The sequence below is a fragment of the Nannospalax galili genome, unplaced genomic scaffold (assembly GCF_000622305.1).
Source record: "Nannospalax galili isolate Female #2095 unplaced genomic scaffold, S.galili_v1.0 scaffold241, whole genome shotgun sequence".
In the NCBI taxonomy this organism is placed as follows: Eukaryota; Metazoa; Chordata; class Mammalia; order Rodentia; family Spalacidae; genus Nannospalax; species Nannospalax galili.
In genome coordinates, this window is record NW_008345602.1 from 1685032 (window position 1) to 1712517 (window position 27486).

The following is a 27486-nucleotide window of genomic DNA, read 5'->3' on the forward strand; positions in this document are numbered from 1 at the left end:
ATGCTTTGAATTAATTGAAGATCTCTATGTATATATTAAAGTTTACTTTGGTCTTGAACAAAGGTAGTTAAGTTATGATTCTATTATCATCTTTCTGTGCAGAGGTGAACCTCTTATTTTTATAAGACTAGACATACTCCAGAACGACTGAATAATCAGCTGGTTTGTACTTAATGGAAACAATGGCTGGGTATGGTGGTGCATTCCTGTAAACCCAGTATGCAGGAGGCAGAGGCAGATGGATCTCTGCAAAATCAGCCCATCAACCAACCAACCAAGCAAGCAAAAAACAAACAACCACAAAACCCCCATCAACTCAGAATTAGAAAATTTACCCAGTTATTGCATTGATTTAAAAATCAATATACACTTTCTATGGGTGCTGGTCTAAAATACATTCTATGGAGTGTTCCATCGGACAATTGCAAATTATGTCCATATTTTGTTTGCTTTGGTACTGGAGAATGAATCCCAGTCCCTATGAAGTTTTTGAATTACTTTGACCTCTATCTATCACTGTCTTGCCACTGTTGATAATTATAACATACTACAGAATTCCAGATCCAGAAAAGACATTTAACAATCTAGTAGTCTAGTCACCAGCCACCAGTACTTTGCATATAGTAAGTGCTTAATAAACACTGGCAAACAAACATTCATTCACATATGCCAACTGAAAAAAATATAATCATATGAAAGATTTTAAATCAGGTGTAATTCCTGCTTTAATAAAGAATTCATTGCAAATTTAATGGTGAGCTGCCACAGCATATATTTTTCAAAACTCTAATATGTAATTTTTTGAAAGCAATGTTATGACATATCAGTATTTGTTTTTCATATACATTTTTTTTAAGCATTAACACTGAAATTTCTTATTAGTCCTTTTCAACAGGAGGAAAAACCCTAATAGGTGATACTGAAAAGGAAATTCACCCTTAAGAACATGCTCAAGTAATTTTTAAAGTACTTTTCTTCAAGTGGTTTAGATATGTGCTGACCTGTTTTTCCCAATCACCCCGACCTCAGAATAGAAACCATCCAAGTCCAAAGGATACAATTAACAATTGAAATTCACAGAAAAATTGACTTTGAGCATTTTACACAGTAATTATATCTGCCTGATTTTTGTACTCAGCAAATAATTGTATTGATAGTTGATTGAATTTATCATTTTTTCCCCCCGATCAGGTAATCTTTTCTTGAGCTTTGATTATGTTTTGCACTGTAATAGGCATTAACTGCTAAGAGTTGTTGACCACTGTTGGGTGCTTCCTATGACTCCTAGCAAGATTTTTTCTGAAATATACACACAATACATACAAAGATACATTATACAGCTTTAAAAAATAACCCCAAAAGAGAGATCTTATCAGGACTATAGGCAGAAGGATTTGCTTTTAAAAAATAATTATAAACACAAGCATATATAATCTATCATGTTTTGGTTTTTATAACTTGGATTGGTAGCATGGTTATTTGAACTACTATGATGGTAACACTGAAAAATACTTATTCACCTTACTAATTATTATACAGGAAAATAATCTTGGCAAGAATCCCCCAAAGAAATGCATGCATTCCTAACTCAAGAAAAGGAGAAACTACGAAATGGGAATATGGAAGTCTCTAAATTGCTTGAAACTGATGTTATAATGTCCTAAGGACAAAGGTCACACTTTTTCTAAAGACCAGTGCCTCAAAGTATCTATTTATACCCTTGAGACAGTTTTGTACAAGCTTCATTATGTGGTTTTCTTGCCTGCAGATTAAAAGCAGTAAATTAAAAGGGTGGGGAGGATAATAGAACTGTGTTCAGTGACTGCAGAAAGCAGCAACAGCTGACAGTGGGGAGACAGGCAAACTGTAACAGACAATAGAACTAAAAAAGCAAAGCTATTCAAAGCCATGTAGTGTGAGCAATGGCCCTAACCACCACGGCAGAAATAGAGGGCTTTATCTGTCAATGCTGTAAAATGAATATTCTAAAAGTGAAGAGTTTTAACTACTGTGGTCAGCACGCTGTCAGTTTTGTCTAACACCACAGTGGGTCACGAAGCCTTTTAACTTCGGCACTGTGCGCATCACTGTTAACTCCTGTACTGTAACTCCTTATTAAGACCATAACATGCAGTTATTGAAGTCAACAGTATTACTCTTAAATCTCTTGTTCTAATAGTTGGTTCCTCAAACGTCTTTACACAGTATTTCATGACATGGAGGCAAAATAAAAAGACGTCTTGTTACCTCTAAAAGGAGAATATTACCTATTAGTACAGTTGTATTAAATGAGGTAAAGTATGTAAAACACTTAGCGAAAGGTCTGGGGCAAAGAAAAGGAGCTATTTTATTTTAGCACTGAACACATGCCAGACCAAATCCTTATTTGCAGGTGCAGAAATTTAGCGTCAAGAGAACTGACTTCCCAAGGCTCTACTTCCAATGTTATTGTCTTGGATAAGCTGCTTAGCTGCGAATGTTGGAGATTTAGGGTATTGGCGGGCCCGGGGGCACGTGCCTGCTGGACTCCAGTGTGTAGAGAATTGGACGAATATGCTTGAACCAGGAGGTATTAGCTGTGCCTTTATCAACGGGTGTTAGAGGTGGCAGGTTGTGTGCTAACATCCTTCACTAACGGAAGCCATTCGTCTGCCTCGATTTAGTCAGAAAGAGCAAGACCCTCTGCTACCAAGGCTGTCATAGGATACTGGGTGGAACGCAAAAGCACGCCGACAACTTTACAGAGGGACTAGCACCCTCCTCTTGGGAACTCTCGGAGGGCGTCTCGAGCAGATTTAACCCAACCCGGTACGGCCCCGGCGAGGGCGCTCGCTCTGGGACCGCATCCCCCAAGAAGGGAAGTGCTCGTTCCTCAGCAGCACTTCCTCGCAGTCCGGAGGTAGGGAGTGCTGACTTGGCCTCACGGCTCCGCAGAGGTTGGCTCCCCGCACCTCGGCCCTCGGGACGGCCCGTTCCCCCGAACCCCCGGTTCGCCTTCCCTAAGATGGCGGCGCAGGCAGCGCTCACGCCCCGCCGCCCGCGCTCTCGGAGCCGCGGCCTTCTAAGGAGGCGGGAGAAGGCGAGCGCGCGGACCCCTGAGGGGCGAGGGCGACCGGGAAGCTCCAGGCCCAGCGCGGGCCGCAGAGTGTGGAGAAAAAGATCGCCTGCCAAGCGCAGGCGACCGGGGAACACCACCGACGCCACACAGAGAAGGGAAAAAAAGGGGGGAGAGGGGGAGGGGAGAAGCGGGCGGTAGCTGCACATCCGGGCCCTGCTCTAGGCCAGCCCCGGAAATGTCGTCGAAGCCTCGGGGCGGAGCCTGCTCTTCAAAGTACACTCTGCCCCCGCAGTCGCGCGCGTCCCCCTTCAGTGCTTGGCCGCGCCGTTTCTCCCCTCCCCTGACTTAGCGGTTCCCCTCTCCGAGCTCCGCGCCCTGTGGACCCAAAGCTGGGCGGCGGGGCTCCGTGGGCCGCGTGTCTCTGAACGTAGCGCTGGCTTCGTGACCCTCTTCTGCCCTCGGCTGCCCGGCGTTCCTAGTAGCGTTCCTCTCAGAGGACTCGCGCTGACCTCGGCCCTGCCGAGTCTGTCTAAGCGCTCCCCGGGAGCCAACCTCGAAATCCCGTCCGCGGCCCCCGCCCGGACTCCAAGCTGTCAGTCAGGGCGCCGAGCCCGCTCCTTCCGGCGCTCTCAGGCCCGCCCTCACCCCTCCTCCCTCCCCCGCCCCTCCCCGCGCGAGTGTCTCCCTCTCCCTCGCTCCCTCTCTCCCTCTCTCTCTCTTTTGTGAGTTATAGCAACCGTTGCCTTGTGAATCAAGCGCCATAGTCACCGTAGTCCTGGCGACTGTTACCCATCAACAACAACTACTCCTCTCCTCCTCCTCCTCCTCCTCCTCTTCCTCCTCCTCCTCCCCACCACCACCATCTCCATCACCCACCAACAACACCACAATAATCCACAGCCAAGGTGAATATTCTTCGGTCTCTACATGTGTGTGGGAGCGTGTGGACGCGTGTGTCCGTGCGTGTGTTCGTGTGTGAGAGCGAGCGTGGCTGTGCGGGTCTCCCTGCTGACACCGGCTGCGGCCGCTCGAGGGGCTCGGTCCCCGGGGCTTGTTTACAATGGCCCCGCGCGCCGGCGGGCTCGGGGGTGTGGGCGCCGCGCGCCTGCCCGCCCGGCCTGGGCGCTCAGGGATGGAGCGGGAGCCGGGGCTGCAGCTGCCCCGGGCTGCGGGCGCGCGGCAGGCTCAGGTGGAGAGCAGCCGTTCTTTCTCTGGCTCTTGAATTCTCTCTGCGAGCGGCTTGCTGGCTGCCTCTTTGAAGATGGAGAGACCGCAGTGAGCGGGGTACCCCAGAGGTGCCGCGGTGCTGCTGTGCCGCACTTGTGGGGCCTTGTTTGGGGTTTTGTTATTTTTATCCTCGTCCGGGCTGCGGGCGCGCGGCAGGCTCAGGTGGAGAGCAGCCGTTCTTTCTCTGGCTCTTGAATTCTCTCTGCGAGCGGCTTGCTGGCTGCCTCTTTGAAGATGGAGAGACCGCAGTGAGCGGGGTACCCCAGAGGTGCCGCGGTGCTGCTGTGCCGCACTTGTGGGGCCTTGTTTGGGGTTTTGTTATTTTTATCCTCGTCCATCGGTGAACTTTTCCCACAGCCCGGTCCCTTCGTTTTTGCCCCTCTCCGCCTTCTCTAAACGGGTTGCACTTCTTTGACCATCAGCAGCCTCACTGTGTTCTTTTTTTCTTTGAAAACTGTATTTTTCTTTGTGCTGCAAACAGTCTTAATATCCATTCAGCACTCTTCCCTCCCCCCTCCCCCCTCCCTTTGCACACACATTGAAACCAGGGGCCTCTGCATTGGGCTCTGTTGCTCTGAGAGATTCTCTCTCTCTCTCTCTCTCTCTCTCTCTCTCTCTCTCTCTCTCTCTCTCTCCTTTTCGGGGTGTGTGTGCGCTTGTGATTTAAACCGGATGCAGGGCATTTGTGATACTTGGGTTAGTAGTTATTGACAGTGCTTTATCCTTCATGTGCAGATGGGAGGGGTAGTCCTGAGGTTCCATTTCACTTTGATGCACCTCCCTCCCCACAGGAGAGTGCTAACAATTTTCATTGTGGTTTTGAGACTCTCTGTGTGATGAACCGGGAAGGACACAAGGAAGCTTTGTGAGAACTCGGTTCATAACGTTATTTGTGACAGTTATGGTACTTTGAGAGTTTTTTTTTCTTTTTTTTTCTTCTGCATCTCTGTTCCTTTCCCTTTGAGAGTTGAAATTGAAGTCAACTTGTTCATAAAGAATGTATGAAGCTTCTCAACTTGAAACGTGTGTATATTTCACTTTCTTTGTGGTTGTTAAGATCTAGGCATGTGTGTCCTTAACCATATTCTTTGTGTTTACTTTTTTTGGGGGCAATGACTTAAACCTGCTCAGAAGACAGAACTTCCTTTAAAAGTATTTCTTTTGAGAAAATAGTGGGGTTTCTCTTCTGTAGATTTACTTACCCAGCTCTCAAGTAGTATCCTTGATTACAGCTATCCTGGTTTTACAGATCCTTAATTTTGTTCATTTTTCAATCTAACTTTTAATTAATAGATTATCAGTAAAGAAAATACGGTAATGAACGAGTGCTGGAACAGATAAGCTATATTATTATAGTTGCACATATTGAAGTTTCTAATTCAGATTTTAAAAGTACCTATTTAAATAACCTTTCTAAACTCAAACATTTATTGATTTAACTGACAGAACAGCCTGTGAATAATGTGACAGTATTAATTATTCTTGAGATTGTCAATGAGCAGCTTGGGTAATTACACTGCCATTAAAGCTGATATTTTGTAAAATAAGAGTTGAAAAAGAAACTTACCTTTTAATTCATTTCCTTATGCTTGCTGTTTGATGTGAAGGTGACACCTGGTTCTGAAAGAAGTCTTCTCAGAGCTCTGAGACTTCTGTACAGTTCTACACATCCCTTTTCAACCTGTCTTTCATGCACATCTGTAATACTAACTTGTATATATATAATATATAGATATATTTTTTCTGTTTAGATGAGTGTCAAATGCCTGAATGCTTTTGGATGGTGAAGCTTCTGGGTCCTATAACTCTGTCTGAAGTTAATAGGAGTTTTGCTGTCTTGGGACAATTTTAGATCTCACGCCATTTCCATAAATCATATTTAGTTAATAGATTGTATATGCTAAAGTTTCATAGCTTGATATTTTTATTGGAAGTGTCCAAGAATGTTCTAGAAGCATTTCACTCATCATCCATATATCAGGTTTCCCCAAATTTAGATTTTTTTTATTGAATTATATTGCCTGTCCATTTAAAACATGACAAATGTATGTGCTAAGAGTTGATGTTGGCAGTACTTTGAGTTCTAATAAGATAAAATTATTATGGATTAAATTATGGCAGATTTATAACAGATGATCTTTAAAATTAAATACAAGGTTAAATACCGGCATTTAGCTCATTTTTTCTGTAATATTTTTCTAGGAGGGACTATATTATGCATTGGCATTCTTTGCTTTCAGTTTTTTAGATTAACAGAAATCTGTCAAAGTGATCATGCTTTGAAACCAAAAGTATTAAGTAGTGCCTTAATTCAGGTAGCTGAATTTTTGTAGTCTGTGTATTATAATGCCTGTCTCAATGTTTTTAGGTTGTACCTCATCCGAATTATATTAAAGACTATAGGGGACATACATAGTAAATTTAGATGTGTATGGTAAAATAATGCATTCCCAGAAGTTTTATATTATTTTACAATGTTTTCTAAGTATGTAGTAGTTATACCTAATTTCTAAAATACTGTAGTGTTATTCTAGTATTCAAACAGTCATGTATTCCATGGAGATACTCAAGAGATTTATAGTATATAAGCGAGATATACTTTAACCTTAAGAAAACAGTCATTTTTTTCAACTCTAAATTTTTGTGTGATTTTTTTAACCATTAAAAAGTAAAAATTAAAAATGAATGAATCTTAAATCAAGATAGACTCTGTCCGTTGTTTCAAATAATGGTCATATGTTACTTTGGGATGACATTTTAAAATTTCTTTTCAAAGTTAATATTCTGTGTATATTTTTCTAAACTTCCAACTAAAGAAACATTTCAGGCTTTTAAGTCTGGTGTGTGTGTGTGTGTGTGTGTGTGTGTGTGTGTGTGTGTCACACACATGGAGGTCAGAGGAAATCCCTGGATGTCAGTCCTCAAAAATAATCTTTTTTTTTTCTAAATAATCTAATAGAAATGTGACTATGAATTCCCATAGTGAAAATGTTACCAAAAATGAGAATAACAAGTGACGTTTTAAAGTATAATGTCTACTTGCTATTTGTTGGTTTTGTGTTTGTGTTTGTGTTTGTGTGTGTGTGTGTGTGTTGTGTGTGCACGCCAAACATTTGACTATATATCCTTTATTCACTTTCAATTACTGTAAAATAGTTTCCCTTTCTAAATCATTTTCCTTTAAATCTTTAACTCGTTGGTATATATTCCCAGTTGCCATCACAAAGTGGATTTAAAAGTCTTTTCTGTTCACAGGTGCATAGTGTTCCCATATTTTGGAAATCCAAGATTAAGTAGATTTGACTAAATTTAGCTTGTTAGAGACAGATGGCTGCTTTAAACAGGTGTCACTTTCACTTTTTTACTTCATAGTGTTAGGACTTCCAGTGGTTCACAGAGGTGCTGTCTAAAGCAGGTGGCATCCTTTGAGTTTGCTGCATGATCTTTTAGAGTTAATTATTTTCCTAGGAAGAAGGTTCTTTTTACATGTAAAAGTTTTTAACTATGAGTCTTTGTAGTACTCTAGATTTGTAATTTAACTCATATAACTTTTATTTCTGAATATCAAACTGTAGAAATTTTCAAACTGTAGAAATTATAGATTTGTGTATAAAACACCTATCAGTTCTTACAAATGATAAAGTAGCTTTGAATTCAAAGAAAGTATATAGGAATACTTTATATATTCAAGTCAAATTTATCTAAAGAAAAATCTGGGATGGACTTAAAGTACTATTTAGTTAGCATGACAAGTAAATTTTTTCCATTCTATACTTCAAAATTTTATTGATAGCATTATTTCAATTAAGCACATCCTAGAGACCAGTTTTCCTTTTGTTGGTTCAATATTTTAAAACTAAAATAACTTTTCTGTCTTACAGCTGCTATAAAATTTATAGTGATCCCTTAAAATGAAAATTGTTTTTGTTTAAACATGTTAAATATATGTACTAGTATAAATAAAAATGTACCAGCCTGTTGATTTCTAAGGTTTATTTTTGGTCTATGATTTTATTTTTTCCCTAGGAGTTTTATATACCTTATAATAGATACACCAGAGGGTGCTGTGCTGTTTGTAATATAAGATTATTATCATTGAAAGTGTGAATTGATTAGAACTTTTATTTAAAGAAAATGTTAGTTAGCTATGCATGCAAGCATATAATCTTACTTCTTTGAAGTTTAACATTTAATGTGCCACCTTACTTGGCAATTTCATATGAAAGCCTATCTTTCTGTTGACATACTGCAACAGTATCATATATCTTTGGCATAAACTAGTAAAGAACTATTGAGGTGATCCCTGACAATGTAGCCTTGACATAGTCTGATGTTAACATTTAGTCCAATAGTCATGTACTTTGATCATGTTCTGATGGTATTTCAATTTTATCTCTTAGTTGAACTTGAGAATGGATAGTATCTGGCAATATGACTTTCTACTCCTGAATTTACTATTGCTTGCACATACCAATATATCATACTTTTTTTTGCATTTCCTTATAGCATAGTTAGTGTTAGTGCTTATGACATAACCATAAAATAAAAAACCTGGAAATTATAAGTGTTATATTAATTATCAAGCTTATTAGTAGTAATACACATTAACATTTACCTAGATAATTCAGTTCCTATTTTGTGCTATTAGAGTAGTTTGGTTTGGCTTCTAACTTATCAGGAAAATTTTAGGGTCTTTACTTTATTCTGTGCCATATACTTACAAATTGGGAGTGGCTTTCTGTTTCTTAATATTTTTCAGTAAGAGGTTATTTTTTAAAGTGTCAAATTCAGTTTATTGGGTGACTGTCTTCCATCATTGACTGTACTTTTACATCAGTATATTCGTAAAGGCAAATATTGGGCCAATAGTATCTTCAAGAAAGCTCAGAAGGTTATAGCTATATTATACAAACTTTAATCTGGGTACTGATACACTACTATCTCAACCCAGCTCCTGTCAGCCTCTTGTGACTCTTTTTTAAACAATAACTTTATAAACTGTAGCAATCCATGTGTAGGCATGCCTTGATTCTAAAATGTCAATAGGGAATAACACTTTAAAAAAAAAAATGGTCTTACTGCCATAGTTTAGGTGTTTTAAAAAAGATAGAACCCTTGGCCAGGCGTGGTGGCACACGCCTAAAATCCCAGCACTTGGGAGACAGAGGCAGGTGGATCTCTGTGAGTTCAAGGCCAGCCTGGTCTACATAGTGAGTTCCAGGACAGCTGGGTCTACAGGGAGACCCTGGATCAAAAAAAATAGTTTGTCATTTTGTGCCACTGAGGTTTTAAATGTATATGGCAAATATATTAAAATCTTTATATTTGAAGTTTTATATTTCATATCGAAGTATACTAAAAGTTGAAAAAACCAACTTGGATTTAGAATGTTAATAAATGGATAATATACTGTATTATAGACTAAGCACACGGCCTTTAGAGTTAGAATTCAGTTAATCTTACTAGTTGATTTGCCTTAGACAAGTTATTAACTTGCGCTTAGACTCAGTTTTCTCCTCTAGACAGTTAGGATCAATCCTCTGTATCTCCTGAAGTTTTGTGAGGCTTGAAAGAAGTAAATTCATGTACTGTGCATTGGTCAGTATTAGAATATGTGCTCAATGCCTGGTGGCTATTTCTGTTAGGAAAGGCTGAGACGATATATTTTCTAATTTTTTGCTCACCTAAGAATCCTTTGATATGACCCTCTAAACATCTCTTTTTCATGGGACTGAAGTTTTGACAAATTTACCCTAATCTAACTATCATTAGATATCTATTCTCTTTTTCTCACTTTATAAACAAAATAGAGATGAGAAGCTATCAGAGGCTTGGATTAGCATTTGTTAAACAGTCTTGTTACCATACTGTATTAAAAGTGCTAGCCCAAAGCTATGTTTTAGTTTGGCTTTCCCACCCACCCTTATGATGGGCTCCCTTTATTATGTTTAGATAACCTTCCTGGTCTAGAGATTTCAAATTAAGAATTAATGTGATATTTTGTGATCTCTTCTTCCTGTTGTCCGTTTCATTGTTCCATTTATATTTTCCTCTTCAGATGCTATAAATGAATGCATTGGAAAACATTTCGAGCCCTCTTTATAAGCTATACTAAGTGTAATCATTACTAAATAATGAAGATAATGTGGACAGTTATTAAACATGAATTCATTAAAAAACCAACTGCAATTTTATAACATTGTTTAAAAGTTGTTACTAAGGGAAAATATTTGAGGTTGCCACTGATAACAGTTGCTTATCAGTAAGGAGTTCTGGAATAATTTGCTAACCCTTACTAAGTTGTAGAATAACTCTGGAGTATTATCCAGTATGATACACACTGTGAGATATCACACAAGAAAAATGCCATTTTTGGCCCTCTTTAGATTTTAAAAAGGTTTACAATAACATTTTTAAGTTGGCTGTCACATCTGAAGTTGTGATTTGATAATTTGCTATACTTTTGCTTTTTTAAAAGCAATTTTATTAAGAATGATGTGTTTTTCTCATTTTAGAGTACTTTAAATAATCCTAATCTTTATCAAACTGGAAATACGATGTATTTATGATACTATGTCATTTCTTGGAGCATTTCCAGTTCAGTGCTACTTTCTTGAGGTAAAGAAAATTAGGGGAAATGCTTAAGTTCTTGGTTAAGTATTTAATGAATTATATGGTCTTCTTTACATTACTTTTTTTAGAGGTCTGGCATATAAATTAGACTGCTTTTATTTCAGTCATCTCCAATTCCTCAGCCTCCTGGGTGTGGGAATTAGGGGGCCTTGCCACTGTGCCCACTTCAGATGTGACACAATTCTCAAGGAACCCTGGAAGAAGACTAGGAAATGTAACTTACATGAATAGACTTTACCACTTCCAAATATCTAATATTTTCTTGCAATTTCTGTCTGACTAACTTGAACAGAAACATAACTTTTTTTCACTAATGTAATCTGAATGTTTTCATTCAAAAGGCTTCCTAGTCCTGGGTATGTAATGGCTTCTGGCAAAGTAATTAAGGGTTAAATCCCTAAAACTGCTGTATTTGCAGTCACCCATATCTATGACGACTCTTAGTATTCTTTCTTTTATTGAAGCAGTTATACCCAGTCAATACTGCATGTCTTTGTTTCATAGTGTCTGGTCAAGGATTCTCAGAGGTTCTTTTTTAAAAAAATATTTTATTTCATTTAATACTTTATTTTATGTGTGTGGAGTGTAATGCCTGCATGTATGTAAGTGTCCCGTGTTGTACAGTGCCCACGGTGGTCAGAAGAAGGTGTTGAATCCCATGGAACTGGAGTTATGGATGACTGTTAGTGGTATGGAACCTGGGTCCTCTGCGAGAACAGTCAGTGATCTTAAATGCTGAGCTCTCTCTCCAGCCCCTCCCAGAGGTTCTTGATATTTTCTGCTTAGGCAAAAAATGGGTGTAGGCTAATAGGAGCTTATCCAGGAGCATTAAAACACTGAGGCCGCAGCAGCCTGAAAATAAAGTGAGGGGAGACAGATGTATTCAGAAATGCTAGAAGAAGAAAGGAGAGTGTGAGTAGACCACAGAGTAAAGGACTTCAATAGTGCCAGTCAAAGGAGGATAAAGAGGAGGGCAAAGGGACCCTGTTTGCCACTGATTATAAAACTTTAATCACGTAAACTGTGAGGTCTCAGTTTCTCTATCTGTAAAACAGACCTTGTTCTCTCCAAAGCTCTTTGCAGTACTAATAATCTGTAAATCTATGATAAGATTCACACTTGGAAGACAGAGCTTGCCTTGGAGTCAGGAATTGGTGTGGCTTTTAACCTGTGTTCTCTATGGCAAGTGCTCAGAAAGTTTTACCATTTCAGTGACTTCTTTAGAGAATGGTGGCCAAGTGCTCTGATTTCCTCACCCACATAGGAATTAGCTGAGCCTCACAGCTTGAGCTCCTGCTGGAACAAACTTCTCTGAGTATGTGTGCCAGACAAGTGTCTGACAGTTGGGGCTCTTGCCTGTTGCTCACCAGTGAGATGTTTAAAACAAGACATAATTTCCCCAGTATGTGGATAGTCCGAGGACAGGGGGGTGGGAGGGTATGGGGAGAGGCAGGTGCTAAAGGATGAAGTATTTTTGTATTTAGCAAAGAACATATATTCTGCTGTATCACAACTTTCGCCAGTTTAATAGGGAAATCTATGAAAGATTAAGAGATTAAAATTTTTGCCATTAAAATTACTGTTGAGTTATATTTTAAATAATATATGCATGTTGAAGTTTCTGAACTTCATTTGGGTTTGTACACTAATAGCATTTGTATATATTTAATTATGACTGTTGTTCTTAAAATGGATCCGGCTGTCTTCATTCTCATTATAGTTTATCTTAACATGCCAAATCATTTTCAGAGACTGTTCTCTGAAATTACATTTCTTCGAGCTGGGTACAGTGGCCCATGCCTTCAATCCCAGTCCTTCAGAGGTTCAGACAGGAGAATTGCAAGCTGGAGGACAGGGCTACAAAGGCACCATGACTCAAAACATTTTTTCCCTTCAATACTTTTAACTGTGAAAGAATGAGAAGGTTGTTGAAGGGGAGCAAGAAGCAGCAAATACAGTTAGAAATCATACCCTGTTTCTGTAGTTAAATACCAGTACTTTACCCCTTTTCTTGCATTGAAGTTCTGTTGCAGGGGAGATTGGGAAGGCAAGAGACAGATGTGATTAACACAACCTGGTATTCCAGATCTTGTTTCTTCTGCTGCACTGTTTTTTTTTTTTTTTTTTTAAATTACTAAAATGTTGGTTACAGCTTATGAAATTATTTAATTTCTCTGCTAGACAATACATCTGTGTTTATAAAACTTCTTTTTCCAGAGCTAGCAGGGTTGCTTTAGGAATGCACAGATTCAGCCTTTTTGTTTTTTTAAAGCTCAGACTCTTGTTGAACTTTTGATCCTCCTGCCTCCACCTCCCAAGTGCTGGAAGTACAGGTGTGCGCCATGGTACCCGGCTTGTAAGTCATTTCTTAACTACCTCTGTACATTTTATTTTGGATACATATTTTTGTGGTCATATATTTGGCAATAAAACCTAGAATTTTCTACTGCTTCTGTTTGTGCTGACATTTTAAAGAACCAAAGAGAATGATCTGTAACATCAAACTTTGATTTATTAGCCTCTCATTATGTCTGATGATAATCTTGGAAATGAGTTTTGATGAAGTGTTGGCCTTAGTTAGGGCTATTGGTAAAAATGAAACAAAAAAAAACCTGTTAAACTAATAATCTGGAAACTACCTTTCAACTTTCAAATGTACATATAGCATATATTTAATGTGGTATGGTATAAACCCAACCACATGAAAATTTAATACATGGAAGATGAAATAAATTTTCTTTGTTTCAAAATCATTATCTTGCATGATTCTAAAAGGCATCTAAAAATGTTTTGTCATGGGGCTGGAGAGGTAGCTTAGTGGTTAAAAGCACTGACTGCTCTTGGAGAGGACCAGAGTTCTGTTCCCAGCATTTACATGGTAGCTGACAACAGTCCAGTTCTGGGGGATCTGATGACCTCTTCTGGCTTCCACTGGCATTGCATAACACTGCTGCACCTAACATACATATAGAAAAAACATCGATATGCATAAAAATAAGTAAATACAAAAATAAAAGTTTTGTTTGAAAAATTGCATTTTAGGGTGTTTTGTGTACACATTAGAAAGTTACTTTAATGCACATTTTGTTTGGTGCTATAGAACTTTTATCAGTATAGATTTCTGCTCACTGCTCTTGCATTATATCTGCCTTGGAAGAGTATTAGGAACCTCGAGCATTTCCATTTCAGTGCTACTTTCTGGAAGCAAAGAAAATTAGGGGAAATGTTTAACTTCTTGGAGTGACATCTGTGTGAGGTTGGTAATAGCTTTTGCTAGTGCTTCCTTCGTGCTGTATATGACTTTTACAGGCTTATTTAGTTAACGAAGGCTACAAGTGCTGAAGTTGGATTGATACACAAATTATAGTTCACTTTTGTTAAAACAGGTTACATTTTATGATTTTTTTGTGTTTTAGAAGTCTACTAGGTTATAAAATTTAAAATCTTTTAAATAGAGTAGAATGAGTAGAGCTATTATTAGATATGTGTTTGTATCTCAGCAAAGGTTTGAGAGCCATGGTTTTGGAAGTGAGGTGTGATTCTTTTATCTGAATTTGGAAAGAGAATATTTTGATTACCCAAGACTTGCTTGAACTTTTGTTGGAATTAAAAGAAGTACAAATGACCTTGGACTGGAGTTGAAGATCACAGTAATGTGTGAGAGGAGGTGAGTGCAGTAATCCCGATATCCCACCCACCTCTAGTCCTGTAACCCTGGGTAAACATTAAATATTTCTTTCTTACACAGAATAAGCCTCTTTATAAAATTGTGCTTTGATTAATTTCTATTGCTCTCTGGAATTCCCTAAACATTATATGTGAGCTTTGAAAATTCTAGTTTACGTTTTTGCTTACAAATCTTGGAAATAATGCCTCCTATAGATGAACCCCATGCTCAGAGCACTTTAATCTAAAGGAATGGAATAAAAATGAGAGTAAGTGAGCAGAATTGTATACACTAGAATATGAAAGTTGACCAGTGCAGAGGAGAGAAAAAGAGTCATTTCAGGGGCTGTATGTGAATCCCAGTTTGCAATGTATAGCAAATCTAATCGTGTCACTACTATTTGATGCAAAAACATTTTAGCTGAAACCTAAGAAAAAATGTGGATATATCAGTATTTGGGTTTTTAGTTTTATGCAGTTGTTTGATTTAAATTAGTAAGCATTTGGTGCTCATACTGTTTTGGTTAATTTAGGAATTCTGAAATGGTTTAGATTTCCATTGTTTTAAGGCGTACTTCGAAAAGAAAATAAAGGTTTGGAGTGTTAGACCAAAATTTCATATTCTCAGTTATGAAAATTATTTCTAAGGTTTCAAAATATAAAAAGCTACAAAAATTATTTAGAGTGATACTTGGGCATATGTCAGGATAAAAGAAAATCGTAGAATACTGAGAAATGGATGAAATTACTAATGAAATTGTAATTAAAGATAAAAACAGGAAAATGAATAAGCCAGTATGACTAGTAAGATAATTTATTGAATGAACTATGTGTATATTAAATTATATAAACCCTTGTTATGATTTTTATCTTGTAGGAGAGACTGAAGAAGAGGCCATACTTTAAAAAATATTTGTTATTTATTTATTGTTTTCATTTTATATGTATGAGTGATTGCCTGCATGTATGTAAGTGCACCCATGTCATGCATGCTCATGGAGGTCTGAAGAGGGTGTCAGATCCCCTTGGAACTGGAGTTATGTACAGTTGTGGGTGCTGGGAATTGAACTCGGGTCTTCTGCAAGAGCAGCCAGTGCTCTTAACAGCTGAGACAACTCTCCAGCCCTGATACTGATTTTTTAAATGATACCGCATTTTAAATTTTTTTTTCCAAATATTTACAATTTGGCTCTGCTATCTTGTTTTTTTTTTGTATAAAGTTTGACTATTTCTAGATGATGTGTCTAGAAAATAAGCAACTTAAGATGTTGTACCAACATCTTATATTTATTGTTAAAAAGAAATACAGTGTTAGTATACAGAATAGGCACAATTCATATATTATAATTGAGAGATCTGATTACCTTATATCTAAAACTATACATTTGGGAAGTTAGTATATTGTAGAAAAACTATGTATCATAAATATATATATTCTTTTTTTTTGAGATATGGTCTCCCTGTAGCCCCAGCTGGTCTGGAACTCATATGTAAACCAGGCTGGCCTTGAACTCACAGAGATCCACCTGCCTCTGCCTCCTGAGTACTGGGATTAAAGGCATGGGCCACTATGCTTAGTGCATATATATTCTTAATACATTTTATATATTGGAATCTGTAGAACATGTCAAAGTAGAAGAATATAATGAATCCTATGTATATATCACATGGATTCAAAAATTAATATCTTGTTTTTAAGCTATACAATTAAAAAGCACCATGATACATGTCTGTTGTCCCAGCTCCACTGGAGGCAGAGGTGGGACTCTCACTTGAACTCTGCCAAATTAAAGATACACAATTTGAAAGACTTGTTATTGAAATTAACTTAAGCCCTTCTTTATCCTGTGATACTTTGAAAAAAAATAAATCTTAAGAATAGATTCGGTGTAAATTTGAACCCATTATTATATGGAGGACAAAATGGTTTAAGGTGACTGACCTTTATATTATTTCCTCCATGCACAACATTAAATTATAAAAGTGTTCTCATCTGCTGGTCAGTTCATTTGTTTAAGTGATGCCAGACTTCTCTACTTAAAATTTGATTTATTAAAAAAATGAGAGAAGCACAAGGACACAAGTCCTCATTGTTTGAAGGATATAGGAAAAAAAAGTCTTGAGGTATATCCTTCTACCCTTATGGAGTTCATATTTTGTCTGTAATTCTTCCAACCTGTTTATGGGTAGGTTTAGGTAAGTATTAGCCACTTTTTTGTTTGATGAGGGAAGAGAACCAAGTGTCTTCTGGAATATTCCATTCAAAGTTAGTTACTGGATGAGGGATATAGCTCAGCTGGTAGAGTGCTTGCCTAGTGTGCATGAAACCCAGAGTTCAGTCCCTAGCACCACATAAACTAAACATGGTGACATACACCTGTAGTCCCAGAACTTAGGTGGTGGAGGAAAGAGGATCAGAAATTTGTGGTCATCTTCAGTTTACATTAGTGAGTTCAAGGCCAGATGCATGAGATTATGTTTCAGAAACCTGAAATTAGCTACTGAATGACATGATTGAACTATTTGTAATAGAACACGAAGAAGCATCCAAGAGCTAATGCACTAATAATTTGTGATGTCATTCAAAGCACTAATGTTTTCTGAATTCAGTATCTTCATGTAATGCATAGGCTGCTTATTTACTTAGTTTTATTTTTTATTTTACTGTGGCCATATAGTAATTGAAGACCCCCCCCAATGTTAAAGTCTATAGAAAAATCAAACAAGAAGACCTCCAGATCTGTTATTCCTGCTGGAATACATTCTGTGATGGACTAGCATATAAAGCAGATTGTGACTATTGGCATTTGAATAAACAACAAAAAATGTAGACCTGATTCTCTCTATTTGAAAGCTGCTGTTTCTTTGCTGTTTGTATGTAAATGATTAAATTGAGAAAAAAATGAATACATTATGTTAAGGCCTACTTGAGTTTTGTATTTGCATTATTTCCATCTCTCCCACTTCCCCCTCCAACTCCTCTCATGTTGCCACAACTTCTACTCAATTTCTTGTCCTCTTTTTTGATTATTATTGTTACACACACACATTTATAAATAAATAAATAAATAAATAAATAAATAAATAAATAAAATGCACCAAGTCCAGTCAGTGATGCTTCCTGTGTACATGTGTTTAGGGCTGACCACTTGAGATTAGATATCTATCAGGGAGCTTGCCCCTGGAGAATACTAATCCTGCCTCAGCATCCATTGGTTGCCCATGGCACTTCATCTAGAAGTGGATTATGTCAAATTTCCTCCTTGCATACTGACATGTCAACTGGAATTGTCATTTTGCCCGTCTTGTTAGACTACCATATTGTGGCGATTTCATGGGTGCAGCTTCTCTGTCATGTTTAGAATGCAATATCGAGCAGTAGGTGCCCTATTCCTCTGGATCTTGCAGTCTTCCCATCCCCTCTTCCACAGTGTTCTTTGGGCCTTAGGTGTAAGGGCTGCATTTTAGATGATCAGTTAGGACTAGGACCACAAAGTCCCTTATTGTCTGTATTTTGATCAGTTGTGGAACTTCATTATAGTCTTCATCTGTTACAAGAAGAAATTTCTTTGATAAGGTGATATCTACATTTATCTGTGAGTATAAAGATAAATATTTAGAATTTAGTAAGAAATTATATTAGTTTAGAAAAGTATCAGTAGTATGTTCTTTTCTATGATTTCTCCAATTGTGTACTTGACTATGTTCATAGTGCCCTGCATGGGTTGCTGCCTATTGAATGGGCCTTAAGTTCAATTAGGCAGCTGTTGATTACTCCCAAGATAAAAGTGCTACTATTGCAAAATAGAGATATTTTGCTTGGCCAGTCATTATTGTGGCTTGTGGGCTTTACAGCTGGGTAGGGCCATTGATAGGTTTTCTCCCTTGGCACCTTCTGATACTATGAGAGCTGGTCTTCAGGGAGGAGGCTTCCAGGTCAGTTCCAGCTCAATTACTCCAAGTCCTTTATCCAAAGTATATGGTATCTTCAGCAATAGGGTCTTTTACCTTCATGTTCTGAAAGGCAACCAAGGGCTATAGCAATAGTGTCTATGATTTTTGAAGTTTCTTGGACTGCATTGACCAACAACTCCAAGGGAGGTTTCTGTTGCCTACTGGAATTTTTGTTAGATAGCCTTTAGCTATACACATGAACTCATTCACACACACACACGCACGCACACACACACATTTTTCAGTAGACTTATGAAATAATTTCTCATGTTTTTTTTTCTTACAACTTTAGTATTATACAGGGGGAGAGTGAGGAAAGGCTTGCATTTTTAATTTACATAATAACTAATTGTTAAACTTTTCTGACTTAAAGATTTTAATGGAAATGTATATGACTTAACACAGTGTTCTACAGCAATCTTTTAAAAATATTTCTTTCATAGGATTAAGTAGCCAGACAATGATATAAAATAACCAGAGCTGTGTTCTGATTAAAGGATCTTACCCTATAACTAATTAGCCAGGACTAGAGATGTAGCTCAGTGGTAGAGTATTTGCCTATTGTACTTAAAGCCCTGGATTTGAATCCCCAAAACCACACACACACATGTATGAAATAAAATAACGTAACAAAATTGAGTGAGCCAAAGATTGTTTAAACAAAACATCAATGTGACCCTACAAAACAAAATATAATGTATTATGTTAATTAATGTAATATAGATTTCATTATGGAATTAATGCATTGCCAGTCTAAATAGTTATTTTTTTTTGCTTTTAGAAACCTTATACTAAAAGTAGAATTTCATTTGTTATTATTTTATGTTGCAGAAATATCAGTGAAGCATAGGCAATTTTATTCTGATCAGCCTTTAAACATTTCTTTGTTAAATTTGGCTGTCAATTGTTATGTGGTATAATAAAACAAGCATTTTTGATGTGAGAATAATATCAGTATGCTTATTATTAAAACAATAAAAGCAAACAACTGTGTTTTGGAAGAATCTTGTCTTTTCATGTGTAAAGGGGAAATTTATCCAAAAATTGATTCAGGTATTTTAGAACCTGTTCCTTTTCATACAGCAGTCAAACTCTTGAGTCTGGATCCTAAAATGCAATATGCTGAACGGCTTCTTTGACATTCAACTTCTGTCTTTCTGTCCCTGCTTAGATGTTCTGTTGACCATTTTCCTCAGCAAAATGAAGCAGACGGGTCTGCAGTGAAGACAGAAGAGTGAACAAATATGTAGGGTTCTACTGGAGACATAATTAGGATATCTTTATTTTAGAGCCATATTTTCTATAAAATTTTCTTGAGCTTTAGGGTTTGTCTGATTGAACCCCCATCCCTATCTCCCACTTATTAAAGATAAGAAAACTGAGGTTAATTGACTTGTACAATGATAAGTTATCTGAGCTAAATATTAGAACCTAATACTTTTCACTCTGGTAGGTTTTCTTATAGCTAGTGCAAAAGTTTTCTTAAAGGCAAACAACACAAATGTGCTGTCTTTTGAATTCCATAATTCTCATTTTATAATTTTTAATCTCTTTATTTTTCCAGGAAGAGCAAACTTTTATAATTCTCCACATAACTTTTGAATACATATTTTTAAATTTCCACCTATAAGTTTGAGTTGTTGTGTTTTAGAATGATCTAAAAATAAAATGAAAATATCTTAAAATCTTAGGCTGCACATTAAGAGGAAATACTATATTTAGTGGATTTTTTAATGTAAGAACTGTATTTTTATCCTTATTTATAATTTTTTGTATGTCACAGTTGATATATAAATATAAATAATCTCAGGCTCGGTATGTACAGTTTTACTTTTTCATGTTAAGGTATGAACTTATGACCTCATCCCTGGCACATACTCTACCGCTGAACTACACCCTGAACTCTCCTCTTCTTCGAAGAAGAAAAATGTAGTTATAATCATTCTGAAGATTGTTATAAAAATCCACTTATGAATTTTAAAAATGGCAAAGTTTGTTCTTGTGGGTTACTCTTGTGTGAAGAAAAAATGAAATAATTGGCAGTTGATACAGGTGTTACAAACTGAGACTTGCATCAAGAGGATGAGTATGTGAAGAGACCACCTTTCCATAGCAACCAGAGGCAATGCTATTATATCATGTCTTAATTTCTTAACTTGAGGTTTTGGAGTAATATGTTGTTTATTGATTAGTAGTATGAGACTGTGGCCGGAATAAATACCAAGATTTTGGATAACTGCTCCACCCTCTGTTTTTGAGCTCAAGCTTAAAGTAATTGGCTATCCTTTTCAGGAGAAAGATGAGTAGTTTGAGCCTTAGCACTGTTAATTATTTGAAGCAATCCATCTAAGAAACACCAAGAAGATGACAGCTAAACTTTTCAACACAACATGATTTCTCTGCAGTCTAATTTGTGGCACCAAATCTGAAAGGATACATTTATATAAAGCAAGAATAGGTTTCCTATGGGGGAAAACCATGTGTCATTTGCTCTTAACAAGGTAAATCCCCACAGGCAGACCTTCTTGTAAAACTGTTCCCATTGGATTTATTCTCAACTTCAATAAAAAGGAGATATGGTAAACAAAGGTATGATGAAATATTACTTAGCTCTTGCATTTTTGCTTGAAGATTCCTCATTCTTATTCTTTATGGTTTAAAATATGCTGTTTCATATGAATTAAGAAAGACTCAAACATAGTGCATTACATATTTTAGTGGGGAGTGGGATCTAAATTTATTTTTAAGTTTAAATGTGTTTCTGACTAACATATGTACTGGACCATAAAATGGAAAATATAAATGTTGAAAGTATAATTCATCTCAGGAAAGAGTACTTAGTACTTTGGGGACTTAAGTTAAATTTTAAATAAAGAGAATGAGTTACTAGACTATCTAAATACTAGATTGTTTTACCTATAGGGTATGAAAGAGGAAAAATGTTGGGGCTGGAGAGCTGGATTAACGATTACAATAACTGGCTACTCTTGCAGAGAACCTGAGTTTGGTTCCCAGCACCCTTATGGCAGCAAACAACCATCCATAACTGCAGTTCCAGCGCATCTAATTCCCTCTTCTGTCCTCCATGGGCTTTGCATGACACAGGTGCACTTATATGTTGCAGGCAAACACTCATACACTCAAAGAAAAATAGATTAAAAAAGAAGAATGTCAAACATGGAATGTGATCTTAATATCTTGAATTTATAAATCTGGATACTAAATTTGTGTGTGTGTGTGTGTGTAGATAGGATCCTCTAAAATGAAGGGTGTTTTAAAAAATCATTTCAGTTTTATATTTCTCTGGGTCAGACTCTTTTCAGGATTACTCCCTGCCTGTTTATTAGATTAATTTAAGAACTATTTACTCAGTGCCATATTGTGGCACAAAATTACTTAGCTTTTGGCACTTAGAAGATTATTGTAGCCTCAGGTCCATTTCAGACTCATACTTTTATCACTCTGCTCTGTAAGTTCACTTTTCTAACTCTTGTGAGACTACTTCAACTCTGTGAAGTAGGATTAATAAGTCTGCTTAAAAGAATTTTTGGAAGACACCATATGTGGCATAGGTAAAAGCTACTGTGCTTGACATGTAAGTTATCAAGTAAGTGACATTTGCTTTGGTTGTCATGAATTCTGCCTTGCTATTTCTGTTTTCTAAAACTTTGTTCTCTTTTTTTTTATTCTGCTTAGAATGCATTTTGTTCCCTAATTAAATTTCTCTTTTGTAATTTAAAAGTGGTCCTTAACTTAATAGGCTCACTTCTAATGATTTTTTTTTTATCTTTGGTACAAATGGACATTGTGATTTACACAATGTTTTGTTCTGATTTAGATTTTGTTCATTTATAAATGTTTAATATTTTCAAATGTAATCTTCCTGAGGGCAGAAGATTATGTATTAGATTTTATAAATTGATGTCCTTTCCTAGTGGAAGAAATTGGTAAGTAATTTGTTGATTACCCTTCAGATTATAGTCTATAATCAACTTACAGAAAATACATTGAACTTTTATAATTTGTCCCATCCATAATTTTTAATTGCCATAGAACAATGCACTTTTAGTTCATTGCATCTGTTTACTTCCTTTTGCTCAAAACAGATTTAATGGCTTAAGTGAATGGAGTTTTGACATTTTGTTGAATATAGGACTATCTAGTTAGGAGTAGATTTGGCCTGACCTTAAAGTCTTTTTCCTTCTTATCTTTTCAAATGAAATCTTATTACCTCACTCTGCATACGTAAATGAATTTCATCTCTCTGTGGGATTTCTGTAGTGTCTTGACAAAGAAGTATCAGTAGTTGGGGAATGTTTTATCAAATCTAGTTGTAGTAGATGTAGGAATTCCCAGTGCTGCTTACCATGTGAAAAACTGGGCATTATGGGAATTTTGCTTTTTGGAAAGCCCTTTGAATACCCTAAATCTCTGATGTTTTTCCTTTGGATGCCTAATTTGACAATCCATTGGAATGTTAAAGTTGTAGGTTCAGGACTTGAGTTCCAATGTCATCACCAAGGTAAACTGGTGAAATCAGAATAGAATTACTATAGAAGTCACACCTGTGTTGCATTTGAGGCATTTAAATTAGTATTGTCCCATGGAAAGCTGCATTATCTGTCTCAATGACTACTACATAGACTTTATTCTGAAAAAAAACTTTGATTTTATATGGAATTGTCTTTATAAATCCATTCAGCCCTCTTTTTAGTTAGTATATTTATCCATTATTACTTGAGGGGATAAGTTTATTGAATTTACTACTTTCTGTGATGTGATTTTAGCTTCAGATTTGAGGAATTCCAATTTTTATTAACAAGTTTTAATGTATATGCCTATTTTCATTATTTGCATGCATGTATGTGCGTTGTGTGCGTGTGAATGTGTGTTTCTGTGGACACATGTGTTCAGGTGCACATGCACACACACGTGTGTGCCTGCAAGTTGGAGGCCCAAAGTTGACATCAGGTGTTGATTTTCTTCTTCAATCTTTCCTGCTATTCTTTATAGAGGCTGGGTCTCTCGCTGAACCCAGCTCATAGATTATGGCTGTAGGCCTGCCAAGTTAGCTAGCTTGCCTAGGGATCCTGTATCTCTGCTTCCCCAGGGCTGGGGTTACAGGCAGCCACTGTACCTGCCTTTATTTTACATGGGTTTTGGGAATTGGAGCTACAGTCCTTTCTTTTACATGGCATGCAGTTTATTCACTGAAACATCTCCCCAGCCCTTTCACTTTATTATTATTTTTTTAAAGTGTGTGTGTGTGTGTGTGTGTGATTTGTGTGTGGTGCATGTGTAGGCATGAATGGAGGTCAGAGAACACCTTCAGGTGTTGGTTCTCAGGTATCTTCCAACTTTTATTTGAGATAGGGTCTCTTTGGCCTGGATTTTGTCACCCTAGCTGGCTGTTGAGCATCCACAGATCCATCTGTCTCCCTCTTCTATCTTGCCATGGCTGGGATTATAGGTGTGTATCACTGTGTCCTGCTTATTATGTGGGTCCTGGGGGATGGAGCTCTGGTCCTAAAGCTTGCAAGGGAAAAACTACCTACCAAACCATCTCCCCAGCCCTCATTTTCACTTTTTTATCTCCATACATCTGTTAAGCAATTATTGACACAATAAGAGGCAAGAAGTGAACTGCTGTGAATACAGCAGTGAACAAAATGGATTAGGCTTCTGTCCTGGAAGAGTGGCCATTCAAACAACTGGAGATGAAGGAGAAAGAAAATAAATGAAAATGAATTATAATAGATGGTTATAAATGCTGTGGAGAAAAATAGGAGGAGAAAGGAGGATAGAGAGAGGTGAAAGGGGTGGAGATCCTTCAGTTTCAAATAATGCAGTTAAGACTTGCAGAGAGGGTAACCTCTGAACAAAGACATGGAGGTAAGTCTTTGTGCTTCTTCAATGACTGTATTTATAATATTGATGCTTTGATTTATGCCTTCTCTTTTAGCACTTTAAAAAATTTTGTTCTCATAGCGTATTTTTCCTTCCTGTTTGGCCCCATTTTTAAATTTTTATGTACCTCTCTCTCAAAATATTTTGAGGTACATTTACTAGTAATATGGGTTTAACAAAACACTTAAGAGACTTTGAAATTTAAATCCTTCAAGGGTTCAAGTCTGAAGTTCCTCTGAAACACTTGTAACTGTTACTAAAATGTATCCTATAAACTAAACAGAATTCACATATAAATATTACATTTAAAATTATGATTAATAGCCAAATTAAAATTAGAATTGACCAGACTGTAACTTGACTGATTTTGCTCTCAATTTGCTTATGAGTAACTTAAATTGACAAAAGAATCTTTGTTTGATGGGTTCTATGCTAAACCTATCCATCCTGTCTTAAAAATTTTAATATCTCTTTGTGTAGCATAGATATCATACTACATCTTTAATCATACTATATGAGTTAAATTTATTTATAAAACTTTGAAAATGCAAATAGACAAATGATATCTTATTTAGATAAATAAAAGTTACTAATGAAGGCAAACTGTTCTGAATTTTGTTATTTTGACAAATAGATTGTGATAGTGATATTTTTAGATGAGAATTCAATGTGCTCATGTCAAAATCATATTTTCCATTACAGTTCATTGTCACATATTCCACATTATTTACCTGTCATCCATTGCTAAATGCATAGCTTCATATTTGAGGCTATACATTGACATCTTCAAAAATTGTACAAATATGTAATGTGATATAAACATGTATTTTATAACATTTAAGTAAAAATTAGGATTTTATGTGCAAAGAAACATTTTTCTGAACATTTATTCATTTTTGAGTTTTTATTGTTTTGTGTATGAGTGTGTATGTGGGTGTGCATGTGCTTGACATGCATGTGGAGGTCAGAGGACAAGTTTCAGGAATAGATTCTTTCCATCCACTATGTGTGTTCTAGGAATTGAGCTCAATCGCCTTAGCAGTAGGTGCCTTTACCCTCTGAGCCATCTTGCCAGCCTGGAAATATTTATTTTAATCTTGGTTTTCTCTCTTAAAATCCAGTTTAATGATTATATTTACATAAGTATCTTTTTTGACCATTGCTTATCAATGTAATTTATGGAAACAAAATAAGGAAACATTTTTTTTTTCATAAGAAAGGACACTTTGAGTTCAATCCCCAGTACTACCAGAAGAAAAGAGAAGCACTGTATTTATGTCCCTCATAATGCTTTTTGCTTTATAGTTGGTAAGGCATGATGAGTACTAAAAAGAATTCTAACCTGTAAGCCATTGGTTATCCAACCTCTGTGATATATCAAAGAGTGTTCAATTCTTGATTTAAAAAATATTATGAGCCAGGATGGTGCTGCACTTCTTAAACCCAGGACTGGAGGCAGGAGCAGGCAGATTTCATTGAGTTTAAGCTAGTCTGGTCTACATAGCTAGTTCTAAGCCAGGAAGGACTACATAGTGAGACCTTGTCTCAACTACTCCCCTGCCACAAAAAAAAAAAATTATGAAACTAAAATATATTCAGAACTGGGTTCTAATTAACATTTATTGAAGATCTTTGATTTCTAGAAATAAAAATTCTGTGGATATTTGGGCATGAAACATGATAGAGTGATACAAATCCAGGAATTGGCAAAGAGGCAGAGCTGCATAGCTGCACATTATCTTCCAAAGCTTCACAGTCTGGTTCCTTCTAGGGATGCCACACTCCACACTGCAGCTGGGTAGCTTTGATGAGGCAAGGGTTGGTGACTGCCAGAAGGCACTTTCCAGCAACTCTTAGAGAATTGTGCACATGCCCTCACTTGTTTCATTTTAACACCTTTGCCTTTTAGTTAATTTTAAATATCAATATATCATATACCCAATTTTTTTTCAGATTAGACTTTTCTGACCAGATTGGAATAATGTAATATAGTTGACTAATAATTGATTAGGAATTAAATAACTGCTTGGAAGTTAATAAATTTGCCAACATAAGTTCTGTGCTTCAAAGTCAAATGTGGCTTTAATAATTTTATTGATCACTCTGTGTGTGTGTGTGTGTGTGTGTATCTGTAACATGTATTTTTGATATTTGATCTTTTTTTGGAATCAATTTTAATTACTTCAAAAACTATTGTCATATATCAGACTACAGCTTTAAATTAAAATTTCATACTAATTATGAGAATTGGAAAGTATTCAAATTACTTCCTTGAAAACTAGATTTTTACATTATGTTTACTGATATCCCTGAATCTTGAAAACGACAATTTTCTGAGTCACTGCACACTTCCTTAGGAAGTAAGAATGACACAAAGAATAAAAGCTATTGAATATCAGTTATTATATTTGTTTTCTTTTTCCTTCATATCTGTGAAAGGAGTCTTATTTCATTCTGCAAGTCCTCTCGTGTGTTGTTTCTATCATTTTTTTCCTGCCCACCTCTTCCTGTTTGCCCTGTTGTCAGGTTGGCTTTACTTACAAACTGTGTCAGTTTTGAATCTTAGCCCCTCCTCCCCCTGGCTCAGCCAGAGTTCTTTGGTCAGAGGTTGCTCTTGCCCTCATAGCCTCCTTCAGTTCTCCTTTATTGTTGGATTCTTTGTCCTTGGTTTTTGGATGGTTGTTCTACATTCTTCAGTTTGTTGCTTCTGGGTATTTTGGGAAAAATAATTTTCTCTAGTCTGTGCCTGTGGTGTGTAATGAGAAGAAATAAAAACGACCACTGACAGAGAGAGAACCATGGCTCTTTAAAAATGAATAAGGTAGGGCATTTGACACATTCAAGTGTTCCCATTGTAGAATAGTCAGTAGAAGACCTAAACGTTGTGGTGAATATGGAGAAAATGTTTATCTTAATATTCTCAAGTTTATTTTTAACTGTTAGACAATGCAGCCAGTATTAATATAATCAAAATGTCATTGGAAAATTCTGGATACATTTTTAAAGTTAGGGTAATTGTTGGATAAGTTACTTTATTTTTA

General features: G+C 36.7%; 1 protein-coding gene across 4 annotated transcripts in view; it reads left to right on the plus strand.

Annotated features, from left to right (window-relative positions):
- Positions 1-3779: 3779 nt before the first annotated feature.
- The window catches only part of Rfx3 (regulatory factor X3), a 349065-nt gene continuing 325358 nt past the window's right edge, over positions 3780-27486 (plus strand). For 2 of the 4 annotated variants that reach the window (XM_029567638.1, XM_017800265.2), the window contains exon 1: positions 3780-3963. Coding sequence is in view for 2 of the 4 variants with exons in the window: in XM_029567639.1 (XP_029423499.1) it covers positions 5287-5308 (22 nt within the window). In the remaining 2 variants the exon portion in view is untranslated. Of the gene's footprint in view, positions 3964-5160; positions 5309-27486 lie in introns of those variants that run through there. The other 2 variants (XM_029567639.1, XM_029567637.1) reach the window with 2 other exon arrangements.